This window comes from Rhinopithecus bieti, unplaced genomic scaffold, assembly GCF_001698545.2.
Source record: "Rhinopithecus bieti isolate Rb0 unplaced genomic scaffold, ASM169854v2 scaffold_59220, whole genome shotgun sequence".
Classification (NCBI taxonomy): domain Eukaryota; kingdom Metazoa; phylum Chordata; class Mammalia; order Primates; family Cercopithecidae; genus Rhinopithecus; species Rhinopithecus bieti.
Genome location: NW_016822842.1, coordinates 49,347 through 61,322, shown reverse-complemented (window position 1 = coordinate 61,322; position 11,976 = coordinate 49,347). Strand labels below are relative to the sequence as shown.

The 11,976-nt window shown below is 50.1% G+C and overlaps 1 protein-coding gene and 1 long non-coding RNA gene across 3 annotated transcripts in view; one reads left to right on the top strand and one right to left on the bottom strand.

The window, feature by feature from the left end:
- The first annotated feature begins 978 nt into the window (after nt 1-978).
- Nucleotides 979-10,196, top strand: POLR3D (RNA polymerase III subunit D). Of its 2 annotated transcripts, none has more exons than XM_017861147.1 (9): nt 979-1,102; nt 1,329-1,498; nt 3,100-3,143; nt 3,728-3,879; nt 4,024-4,148; nt 4,353-4,521; nt 4,914-5,176; nt 5,947-6,099; nt 6,251-10,196. In XM_017861147.1, exons 2-9 carry the CDS (start codon nt 1,334-1,336, stop codon nt 6,371-6,373), a joined length of 1,194 nt encoding a protein of 397 aa, XP_017716636.1. In that variant the 5' UTR covers nt 979-1,102; nt 1,329-1,333; the 3' UTR covers nt 6,374-10,196. The 2 variants fall into 2 exon arrangements, with proteins under 2 accessions (XP_017716636.1, XP_017716637.1); XM_017861148.1 differs by having other exon boundaries at nt 991-1,065; nt 6,251-7,016.
- A 220-nt stretch (nt 10,197-10,416) lies between these two features.
- LOC108521333 (uncharacterized) overlaps nt 10,417-11,976 on the bottom strand; it is a 30,722-nt gene continuing 29,162 nt past the window's right edge. The window contains exon 2 of the long non-coding RNA XR_001883167.1: nt 10,417-10,733. This is a non-coding gene — a long non-coding RNA (uncharacterized LOC108521333). The remainder of the gene's footprint in view (nt 10,734-11,976) is intronic.

The following is an 11,976-nucleotide window of genomic DNA, read 5'->3' as shown; positions in this document are numbered from 1 at the left end:
AAAAAAAAAAAATTAGCCGGGCGTGGTGGCATGCATTTAGAGTCCCAGCTACTCGGGAGGCTGAGGTGGGAGCATGGCTTGAGGCTGGGAGGCAGAGGTTGCAGTATGCAGAAACCTCGTCTCAAAAAAAGAAAAAGGATACAAAATTGTGATACAACTCTGTGAAGACTACTAGACACATTACAAAATTTTTAATAGTAGTACTCTACGTGGCATTCTGGTAGAAATGATTTCTTTTCCTCAAACTCCCCGTAATAATGTTTTATACGGTCTGGGGATGGGAAATAACATTAAATGACACTTTTTATGTTATATCACAAACGCTGGAGTCAATAAAAGTTCTTTAAATTCCTCCACCAGTAGAGCAAACTTGGTATTCCAATTCTCTCCAGGCTTTGACCAAGAGCGCACCCGAGGGCCACCGCCTTCGTGATCCCAAGCGGGTGTGACTGGGCACCGGTTGGTCCACTGCGGCTGTTCCAACGCTGCCCTCACAGCCTCACCCCAGGACTCCACCAGGAGCACAGGGAAGGGGTCCCCGAGAGTGGGCGAGGTCGCTGCCCGGAGGTAGTGACCACTCCAAGGTCACCATGGAGAACCCGCAGACAGGGGTCGGCGTGGCCCAGGACTCCCCGACTCTAAGTCCAGGTCTCGCTCTCTGTGCCGCGCCCCTCGCCCCATCCCGAGCAGCTACCCCCAAGCTCCCAGGGGCTCCGCCGAGGCGAAGCCTCACATTGTGGCGTGGCGGCCGACAAGACCCGGACCCTGATCTCGGCACCTCCACGCCACCGCCCGGGGGCCAAGACCCCCGAGCACCGCACCATAGCGTAGCCCAGACCTGTTCCCTCATCCTTTTTCGCCCTCTCAACCCAGCTTTTCCCGACTCCGGGAAGAACCGGGAAGAGAAGGCGGAGAAGAGCGAAGCGCCGCCTGATAAATACTGTGGCCCAGTCCCGCCCCCAAAACGTCACATCCGCCCCGCGCCAAGATGGCGGCGCCCAGGCCGTGCCACGCAGACTTCCGCCCGGCGCGGAGACCTAAGGCTGGCAGCGGATCGCGTCGCAGGTGAAGTGGTGACGCGCGGTGTGGAGCCGCGGCCCGGGTGCGTCTCTGCCTGGTTCCTGGGCGGGGTTCCTGGAGAGAGGGCGTGTCGCGAGCCAAAGGCTCTCACATGGGTGGTCCCGGGAATCTCGCCACGTGGGAGGGGAGGAGCTGAGAGGCCACTGGTGGGACGCACCGACTAGGGGACCGGAAAGCAAGGGGGTTGGGTTCCGCCAGGGTTCGCGTGTCAGTCCACTCTGGTAATCTCGTCGTCCCTTCTCTCCCAGGCAACATGTCGGAAGGAAACGCCGCCGGCGAGCCAAGCACTCCGGGAGGGCCCCGACCCCTCCTGACTGGGGCCCGGGGGCTCATCGGGCGGCGGCCGGCGCCTCCCCTCACCCCCGGCCGCCTTCCCTCCATCCGTTCCAGGGACCTAACCCTCGGGGGAGTCAAGAAGGTATCCAACGGCGCGTTTCTAAAGAAACTCAACTACCTTGAATTCCAAGCCCCGGCATTCAACTAATGTTTGTGCAGGGCCTACTATGTGTCACGAGTGTCGTTGGGCCTCAAGCCTACCCCTCTTTAAATTCTAGGGAGCCTGTCCTATCTTCAAATCTAGGTACTGAGTACAAGATGTTGAAATGATTCCCAGAGGTGGTTGAAAGACGGAGAATCCTAATAAGTTAAAGTCATTCAGAAGCAATTTGAACAGTGTTTATTTACTTTTATTGTGTGTTTGGACATCTTTAAGAAACCCATGAAAGCCAGGCAGGCATAAACTTCACAGTCTTAGAGGGTTCAGAATTCACCATCTCAGTGTGCAAACTTGTTATCTAGAGTATCATGAATCCTAGGCATGGCATTCGAGGCTCTGTGGCCTCTCCCATGTGTATATGACTGTGGATGTCAAGAGTAGCCCAGAAAGGGGTGGGGTCAGGATGACAGAAGAATAAAGCAGGTTTTTGGTTTTTTTTTTTTTTGAGACGAAGTCTCGCCCTTGTCCCCCCAGCTGGAGTGTAATGGCATGATCTTAGCTCACTGCAACCTCTGCCTCCCGGGTTTGAGCGGGTCTCCTGCCTCAGCCTCCTGAGTAGCTGGGATTACAGGTGCCCGCCACCATGTCCAGCTGATTTTTGTATTTTTAGTAGACACAAGGTTTCACCATGTTGGCCAGGCTGTTCTTGAACCCCTGACCTTGTGATCCACCCGCCTCGGCCTCCCATAGTGCTGGGATTACAGGCGTGAGCCACCGCTCCCGGCCAAATAAAGCAGTTTTTTTTTTTTTTTGTTTTGTTTTTAACGGAGTCTCTTTCTGTCGCCCAGGCTGTAGCACAGAGGCACCATCTCAGCTCACTGCAACCTCCACCTCCCCGGGGTTCAAGCGATTCTCCTCCCTCAGCCTCCCAAGTAGCTGGGATTACAGAGGCCTGCCACCACGCCTGGCTAATTTTTGTAGTTTTTAGTAGAGATGGGGTTTCACCATCTTGGCCAGGCTGATCTTGAACTCCTGACCTCATGATCCACCTGCCTTGGCCTCCCAAAGTACTGGGATTACAGGCGTGAGCCACCACACCTGGACGTAAAGCGGTCTTTAAAAACCTAACTTTGCCTTGGAAAATATGGAAAATCCATAATCACCTGATTGAGAGTGTTGGCAGATCTGTGGCCTTCCCTACTTAGGCCTTGCTGCTAGAGATGTTCCCCCATGATACTGACTGGTCTCTACAGCAGTTTGAAGATAAGAGGTGAGACCAGAGAAATTCCTTTGCTTTTAGAAGTCCCAGAGGACCTTCTTTCAGGATCTTCTTTCCTAAGGCTGCTGGTTAAAAATGGTTTTTGGTGCCCCTTTCTTCTATGCATAACTCCACTGCCACCACACCATGACGTTCCTCCTTTTCAGGCACATGTGTGTCTATAAAACTGACAGCACTGTGGAATGTGCCAAAGAGAGTCATGGTGGCCATGGTCTGTAGAAGATGCCCTTTGGGAATTTTTATTTTCCTCTGTACTTTGGGGTCAGAACCTAACACATCAGTGATTCCTGTATTTTGCTTTCAGAAAACCTTCACCCCAAATATCATCAGTCGGAAGATCAAGGAAGAGTAAGTAGCTAGTCCTTCTGAATACTTGCCCCTTATTTACTTGCTCTGAATTTGGGGTTTTGGGGAGAAATAACTAGGTTTGTGGCTCCAAAATTTAAATGTATATCTTTAGTTCTTTTCACTAGTGATTTTCAACCCTGGCTCCTAGGTGATTCTAATGTGCAAGCTTTAAAAAAAAAAATACTGGTGTCTAGGGTTCCATCTCTAGAAATTATGATTTAACTTGTTGGCAGTAGAATGGAGTGATTCTCTTTGATGGCCCGCGTTGAGAGCCAATAGTTTAAACAAAGATGTATCACGCTTTCCCTGAAGTTCCTTTGCATTTCTGCCTTCCTGCTTTCAGTCCCAATGCAAACAAAAATCTACATTTTTGGACAAGAAGGTAAAGTAAAGCAAACTGAAAAAATCCTGCCTCATCAAGGAAGTGAGAAAAGTGCTAGAATTAGGATTGGATTCTGCTTCTCATGGTGTAATTATTGGCTCAAACTCTCCACTGTCTTGGAGTGAAGTGGTATGGGAGAGTAAGGCCAGTTTTTGGAGACACAATGAGTGAGTGGTTTCCCTTAATCCATTCTTTTTTCCAGGCCCAAGGAAGAAGTAACTGTCAAGAAGGAGAAGCGTGAAAGGGACAGAGACCGACAGCGAGAGGGGCATGGACGAGGACGAGGCCGCCCAGAAGTGATCCAGTCTCACTCCATCTTTGAGCAGGGCCCAGCCGAAATGATGAAGAAAAAAGGTACAAGGAAGGAATCAGTGAATTTCAGTTCAGACTGCCCAAGAGAAGGGCGAGAGCAGTGGAATTTCCCCGCTCCCAGTTCAGTTTTCCTTGCTGTTGGCATCTTCCTTATTGATCCATAGTGACCTGGGTGATTTCCCACAGGGAACTGGGATAAGACAGTGGATGTATCAGACATGGGACCTTCTCATATCATCAACATCAAAAAAGAGAAGAGAGAGACAGACGAAGAAACTAAACAGATCTTGCGCATGCTGGAGAAGGACGATGTGGGTACCAGGAGGCTGTGGGGAAGGGGCTTCCTTGTGGCTGTAGAACAGGGCTTCTGGGGAGCCAGGTGAGGGGCAGAAGAGCTCACTGATGTCCTGGAATCCTGGGGAGCAGCAGGAATCTGTGGTTAGAAAGGGACTAAAGCAGACTTTGATCCAGGTGCATGTGCTAGCAGGCTGGATGACCCAGACTCTTTTTGGCAGTTCCTCGATGACCCCGGGCTGAGGAACGACACTCGAAATATGCCTGTGCAGCTGCCGCTGGCTCACTCGGGGTGGCTTTTTAAGGAAGAAAATGACGAACCAGATGTTAAACCTTGGCTGACTGGCCCCAAGGAAGAGGACATGGAGGTGGACGTAGCTGCTGTGAAAGGTACTCTGTCAGTTAACTTCTCATCTCCAATTCCATGGTTGCTCCCCAGGAATCCCGTGCATCGGGCATCCTTTGCGTGTGTCCCTGACTACTGCTCATGAGCAGGTCCTCCCATCCCGGCTGTAAGATACATGAGCTGAACAAAGATGCCCGATTCTCCCTCGCAGAGGGTTCCTGTGTTGACATGGAGTGGTGGGCCCAGCCTCAGATGTCCCTTTTTAGATAAGTCAGGCGAGATTTAAACATGTTGTCTCTTGCCCCTCTCTATAACCAGTGCCCCCTTCCCACTCCCTGGCTGAGTGACAGTGGAGCAGACGGGCAAAGGGCTGGTAACAGTGAGCTGGTATGGAGGGTGGTCATGTGATAGCATTCCATTTCTATCACCCGGGCAGTGAAAGAGGAGCCACGAGATGAGGAAGAGGCCAAGGTGAAGGCTCCTCCCAAAGCAGCCAGGAAGACCCCAGGCCTCCCAAAGGACGTATCCGTGGCAGAGCTGCTCAGGGAGCTGAGCCTCACCAAGGAGGAGGAACTGCTGTTTCTGCAACTGCCGGACACCCTCCCTGGCCAGCCGCCCACCCAGGACATCAAGCCCATCAAGACAGAGGTGCAGGGTGAGGATGGACAGATGGTGCTCATCAAGCAGGAGAAAGACCGGGTATGCTCAGGCAGAGGCCTGTGGGATAGAGTCGGGGACTAAGAGGGGAAGTGGTGACCTGTAGTGGGAAGCAAAGCCGTGCTACCCTGGCTGAAATGGGACAATAATGGGTGGTTTTTCTTGATGCCTGCAAGAGCCATGGGGCTTTGAACCTCCAACCCCAATTGTGTGTGTGTGTTGCAGGGGTGTGTGTTCACTTCTTATAAGGAAATATTTCAAAGACATACAAATGAGAGAACATATGGCCAGGTGTGGTGGCTCATGCCTCTAATCCTAGCACTTTGGAAGGCCGAGACGGGAGGATCACTTGAGCCCAGGAGATCAGGACTGGCCTGGGCAACATCGTGGCACCATGGCTAATACAAAAACTAGCCAGGCATGGTGGCGTGTGCCTGTAGTCCCTGCTACTCGGGAGGCTGAGGTGGGGGGATGGCTTGAACCCAGGAGGCAGAGGTTGCAGTGAGCCAGGATCGCGCCACCACACCCCAGTCTGGGTGACAGAGTCAGACCTTGTCTCAAAAAAAAATGAGAACGTAAACTGCCATGTACCAGAACTCAGCTTCAGCAGTTACTGATATTTTGTCCATTTATGTATTTGTTTGCTATGGGTTTTGTATTTTAACCATAGCAGACAGCCCTAGGAGAAGGCACTCTTTGGGGAGCTCATTCTGACCTTTGCTGTGCCTTTCTCTTGGGGAGTAGAAGGGGGTTCATGAAAGATGGAGGAAAGAGCTCCTAGCCCAGTGTCCATCCTCTGGTTTTCTGTGCAGGAAGCCAAGCTGGCAGAGAATGCTTGTACCTTGGCTGACCTGACAGAGGGTCAGGTTGGCAAGCTACTCATCCGCAAGTCTGGAAGGGTGCAACTCCTCCTGGGCAAGGTGACTCTGGACGTGACCATGGGAACAGCCTGCTCCTTCTTGCAGGTAAGAGCCTCCTTAGGGCAAGGGAGGAGGAGGATTGAAGAGCCAGTGCTAAATAAGGGAGGGGGTTTCTGGGAGTATCATGTCCCCATTCACAGCTCTACACGCTGGGCACGTGGTGGTGGTTCTCATCACTGTCTCTGTCAATTGGCAGGAGCTGGTGTCCGTGGGCCTTGGAGACAGTAGGACAGGGGAGATGACAGTCCTGGGACACGTGAAGCACAAACTTGTATGTTCCCCCGATTTTGAATCCCTCTTGGATCACAAACACCGGTAAAATGAGCAGATGGAGGAGGACGGTGCCTGTGCCCATGGCTGCTGCCTGCTCCAGACATTTTATTCTTGAATCTGTGAGACCCAGAAGGGGCCCACTGAGCCCACCCACTCCAGCCTTTGGCAGCCATTGTCCCAGGTCCCCCAGGGCTTCCTCTCATAGCAGCTGTGAATGGCACAGTGAACCTTCCTGCAGCATGGAGATGGCACATCCTTGCTGCTGGGGACTTGGCCCTATTTATTTTTGTATTTATGTCTTAATCTCATCCATTGATGCATCCTCCCAAGGTAGGTGGGGAGGGTCTGTGGGTAGGGGCTGGCTTGTCTTGGTGCCTGCTGGGCCGCCGGGGCAGGAAGCGTGAGGACTGCAGCTTCTATTGGTGCTCCCTCCTTCCTCCTGGAGGCAGCATAGGAGAGAGAGCAAGGATTGAGTCTGAGACTTAAGCTCTCGGTCCAAGCTGGCCAGTTCCTGGTTCTGTGTCCTTGGACAAACTACCTAACCTTTCTGAGCCTCCTATTCCTCATCCGACACAAATGGGGATGATACCTACCTCCCAGGCGTGAGGATTCATGGGCTGTTGTAGATGAAAACTGCACAAGGCCACAACCAGCAGGCACTCAATAAATACTCATGTCCTTTTTCTCTACCTGAGTCTATTTTCAAACAAAATAGAGATTTCAAGTCTCCCAGAAGCAGTGACTAGAGCTCTCCGGTCCCCACTCTTGCCCCTTCCTGTTTTATATCCTGTCCTCACCCTGGGCCTGATGCCCTAAATTTATGGTGTCAGGCTGTTCTATGCCTTTTTCTCCTGGCTCGTCTTAGCCAGGTGCCTCCTATGTGAGGTACTGTAATCGCTGCAGGTAATAGAAGGGAAGAAGTCAGAGACTCCTCCCAGCACCCTGCAAAAGCCTTTGGGGGACATGTTGGGCCCAGGACATGTTCCCTGTACTCTTTCCTTTGCAGTTATTACTCATGTATGAGCTGGAGTCATATATTGCTAACAACAAAACTAAACCCTTGGTAAGAGAAGTTAGGGAGGTATTGAATAATGGCCTCTTTGACACTTGGCTGACGATGCCCACTTCAAAAACTTTGGGTTTCAGAGGCCGGCCTCTGTCTCCTGTCCTAGCACTGCCAGAGCCACCTACTCAGTGTTACTTTTTTGGGTCTGTGATCCTGTTCCCTTTACCAGGTCATCGTACTGTGTTGTCCCTGGAGGAATAGCTTCTCCTCTTGTCTTGACAGTAGGGCTGGTATTTTCCCTGGTTCAGCTGGGGAGACATTTGCAGGTTAGAAAAAGGTCTCATGTGGCAGCGTGTGTGGCTGTTAGACACTGATGGCACAGCTTCCCTTTGCTGGTGTCGTGGCACATGGCCTCTGGGACAGTATGAACCACAGGGGCCCAGGAAGAACCATTTCCCCTCTACCCCCATCCCTGATTCCTAGTGGCCCCTTAGATTTTGGGTACATCTTCTTTCAGGCTCACCTTCCTTTTCAAAGTTCCTCAAGCCTGTAACTCATTTGTCAAGGCTGGGCTTTTCCTACAAAGCCCTCAACCTGCCCAGCCAGCAGCTGTGAGGCTGACTGACTATTTGGTGACCACATCGCCTTTTCCGGTGCTGAAGCTCATGTCAGCTCCGTTGGATAGTGTTGTTCTGGGCTCTTCACATTGTAGAGGACTGGAGCAGAAAGGGTTCCTTGGAAACCTGTGCTGGGAAGCCCTGTTTGGTCGAAGGCTAAGCTTTGGTTAGTTCTGGCTCCAGCCCTTTCTTCCTTTAAATAGCTGATGCACAGCCAGCAGGTCTCCATTCTCATCCTCTCTGTTCTGTTTCTTTGGTTCAGAAATACTCTTCTGCTTTTTTTGGATGAACTCAATGGCCCGATGTTAGGTATTGGGTATTTTTCAATCTTCAGATTTCTGACTCTTCCAGGAAAGTGTGAGGAAGAACATGTACTGCTTTCACATTCATTTTGCCCCATTCAGATGTCTTGGCTTGAACCTTATGACTCTGTATCAAAGTCCGCACAACCTGTCTCTAGATCCCTGATGCACCAGTTAGGTCTCATCAATAAGTGTGGGAAAAGAGAGGAGAGTCCGCCTTCTTGGTCGGGCCTGTGAGGCATGCATTTCTACCAAGGAATACAGACAAATGACAGAGGAGAAGAGCCCAAAGCCAAATTCATACATGAGTGCAAGTGGATGCAAATTTGCTGCTACCTGCATCTGTGTATACGCTTTCTGTGAAATACAGAAAGAAGGAACAATAGGCTTGCACACTTTTCTAACTACATGATTAAGTGGCAGAGTCCGGGCTATCAAGTCACGGTTGGGTTTGAATCTGACTCCACCAGTAACTTGGGTTGGAAAAAAATCACTTATCCTCTTTAAGCTTGATTTAATTTATTTTATTTTATGTAAGAGTGAGACAGTAGTAGCTTAATAAGGTTGCTTTTAAGTTAGAGTGAACATGAGGCATTTATTCGGTGCCAGGCAGATAATTGCCTGTAATGGGATGTGATCAGCACAAGTAACAGAAAATTAGCCTGACGGTGGCCTAAGCAATGGGAATGTTTATCTCATGTAGCAAGAAGTCTGTAAATAGATAGTTCTAGAGTTGGGTGGAAGCCAAAACGTCATCACAATTTCCTCGGAACTGTTTGCTCTGCCATCCTCACAGAATGGCGGCTCCTGTGCCAAGCATCATTCTCCAAATGACGTTGTCCACAGCCAGAGTGGACAGTAGTAAAGGAGCGTTCTTATTCTGTCCTTATCCGGGAAGAACCGTCAGCAGCTCCAGCAGCCTCACCCCTGTCTCTTTATAGAGTGGGGCTGCGTGCCCACTCTTGGACCGGGCCCTGGCAAAGGGGGGGGATGGATCGACTAGTACATCCCCTGTGCGTCCCCTGGCACTGAGCACACTTGCCCTTGAGCTGGGGTTTTGTTAGTAGGGAGGAAGCTGAAGTGGCAGTTGGATAGACAATTCATAGTAGCTGCTGCCATGTTCAAAAAATACCACAATGTAAAATCATTAAATATTCATCTAGGCATAGCTTTTTAAAATGTTTAGTCACCTTTTATTCTACTAAAATCAATTTTAACATTTTAGTGTATATTACTTTATTTTAGATTTAGCAGGTACATGTGCATGTTAGTTTTGTTTTGTTTTGTTTTTTGAGATGGAGTCTCACTCTGTCACCCAGTGGTGTGATCTTGGCTCACTGCACCTCTGCCTCGCAGGTTCAAGTGATCTTCCCGCCTCCGCCTCCCAAATAGCCGGGATTACAGGCGCGTGCCACCACACCCAGCTAATTTTTGTATTTTTAGTAGAGATGGGGGTTTCATCATGTTGGCCAGGCTGATCTCGAACTCCTCGCCTCAAGTGATCTACCTGCCTCAGCCTCCCAAGTGCTGGGATTACAGGCATGAGCCACCACGCCCAGCCACGTGTGCATGTTTGTGTATATTGTGTACTGGTGGGGGTTGGGCTTCTGTCATACCTATCACCTAGATAGTGAACATTGTACTCAGGTAACTTTTCAACCCTTGCCCCCCTTCTACTCACCCCCTTTTGGAGTGCCCAGTGTTTGCTATTTCCATCTTTATGTCCATAGGTACCCATTATTTAGCTCCCACTTATAAGTGAGAACATGTGCTGTTTGATTTTCTCTTTCTGAGTACACTTAGGATAATAACCTCAAGCTCCATCCATGTTGCTGCAAAGGACATGATTTCATTATATTTTATGACTGCTCATGTATATTATTTCAGCCTTCAAATTTTTGTATGTTATTTATAATGATATAAATTATGTGGTTTTATCATGTATTCTATCTCACTCAAAAATACATACAATTCTTTGGTCCCAGCTACTCTGGAGCTGAGGTGGGAGGATCACTTGAGTCCAGGAGTTCAAGACCAGCCTGGGCAACATAGAGAGACCTTGTCTCTGAAAAATAAATAATACGCACCCACATGCACACACATCCAGTTCTTCCACATTAATGAGTATCTTGTGTTTCACATACTTCTGAATTAACTGAAAGAATTAAAGGTAGCATCTTTTAATCCTCAGACCGCCCTGCGTGGTCCGATTGAATGGGGCACTCAGCACTAGGCTCTTCAAAGGGAAAGCGTTTTCTTTCTTAGGACAGTACACAGTAAAAGAGTGGCACCCACGCTGTTCATCCAGTGCTCCAACCCCCAGTCCTGGTGTCAGATACTTCCACATTTGGGGCGTTTCCCCTCGAGATGGCGGTGGCTAGCGACAAATGATTGGATTGTGGTTCAGCCACACAAGGCCCCACTGAAGTTCCACAGGTGGAGTGTGGGGTCCAGAAGGGGCTCAGGTCTTAGGGGTGTCATCTGAAAAAACAGAGATGGTGATGGGATGCAGCTTCAGGAGCCCTCTACCGTGGCCACTTTCTGCCTCAGCTCTTCTAAAGCATTTCTTCTGTTCCCTTCCATTGGGGTAAACACTGATCGATCTCCCCAAAAACTGAGTCAGAAGTTGGATTTTGTTATTTGGCTCATCTACATTTAAGATCTAGTCAGAAAAAAAATGCAGTCTTTACATCTAGAAAGCTTACATGAAAGAAAAAGAAAAATGCAGTCTTGATCACTGTTGGCCTGGAGGAGACTTTATCTTGTGTATTTTCCAGGGCATGCATGAGGTTTCACTGGACAAGTAGAAACCATTCTAGGTATTCTAAGCAGAAAGAGTTAATACAGGAAGAGAAGTTTATAGACTCGGAAGGCTGGAGGAATGAGCCATAGGTTGAGCATCCAGGAATCAGAACCCCGTAGAACAGATGGTGAGGGAGCTACACCCTCTTCCACAATCAGGAGGGTGGAGACTTGAGCTCGACTGAGTTCTAGAACACAACACACTGCCACAGCTGCCAGCCAGGGATGAGGGAATCCCACAGCCCCAGCTGCCTCTGGGGAACCACACAGCTGTACCTGGACCCTGGCACACCTGAAGAAAGTGCCTGCTGTGTGCTAGGCACCCTGCAGGAGTTAGGAAAGCAGTGGTTAAACAAAGGGCTCTGTCCTGCTGGAGGAGCCTGTGCTCTAGTGAGGGAGACAGAGGATAAGCTTAAGGAAGGAGGTTAAAAGGTAACAAGAGTTTGGGAACCTGCAGGGAACAGGGGATTCTGGGTGGTGCCGGGCATGTTGCAGCAAGTAGGGTAGACCTCCTTGAGAAGGTATAGTTTGAGGAAGTGAACCAGCGGGATCACATGCAGGTGGGGAGAGTGCTCTGGGCTGAGTGAAGAGTCAGACAGAGACTGGCTGGAGCTGAGGGAGAGAGAGGGCTTTTAGGCCACCATAGGGACCTTGGCTTTATTCTTTTTTTTTTCTTTTTTTGAGACGGAGTCTCGCTCTGCTGCCCAGGCTGGAGAGCAGTGGCGCGATCTCGGCTCACTGCAAGCTCCGCCTCCTGGGTTCACGCCATTCTCCTGCCTCAGCCTCCCGAGTAGCTGGGACTACGGGTGCCTGCCTGCCACTACGCCTGGCTAATTTTTTTTGTATTTTTAGTAGAGACGGGGTTTCACTGTGTTAGTAGCCAGGATGGTCTCGATCTCCTGACCTTGTGATCCGCCCGCCT

What these genes read in the sequence shown, in the direction of transcription:
- POLR3D (XM_017861147.1), top strand. Translation starts at nt 1,334, where the DNA reads ATGTCGGAAGGAAACGCCGCCGGCGAGCCAAGCACTCCGGGAGGGCCC. An exon ending in CCCTCGGGGGAGTCAAGAAG is followed by an intron (nt 1,499 to 3,099) that starts GTATCCAACGGC and finishes TTTTGCTTTCAG; the next exon opens with AAAACCTTCACCCCAAATAT. An exon ending in CAGCCTGCTCCTTCTTGCAG is followed by an intron (nt 6,100 to 6,250) that starts GTAAGAGCCTCC and finishes GTCAATTGGCAG; the next exon opens with GAGCTGGTGTCCGTGGGCCT.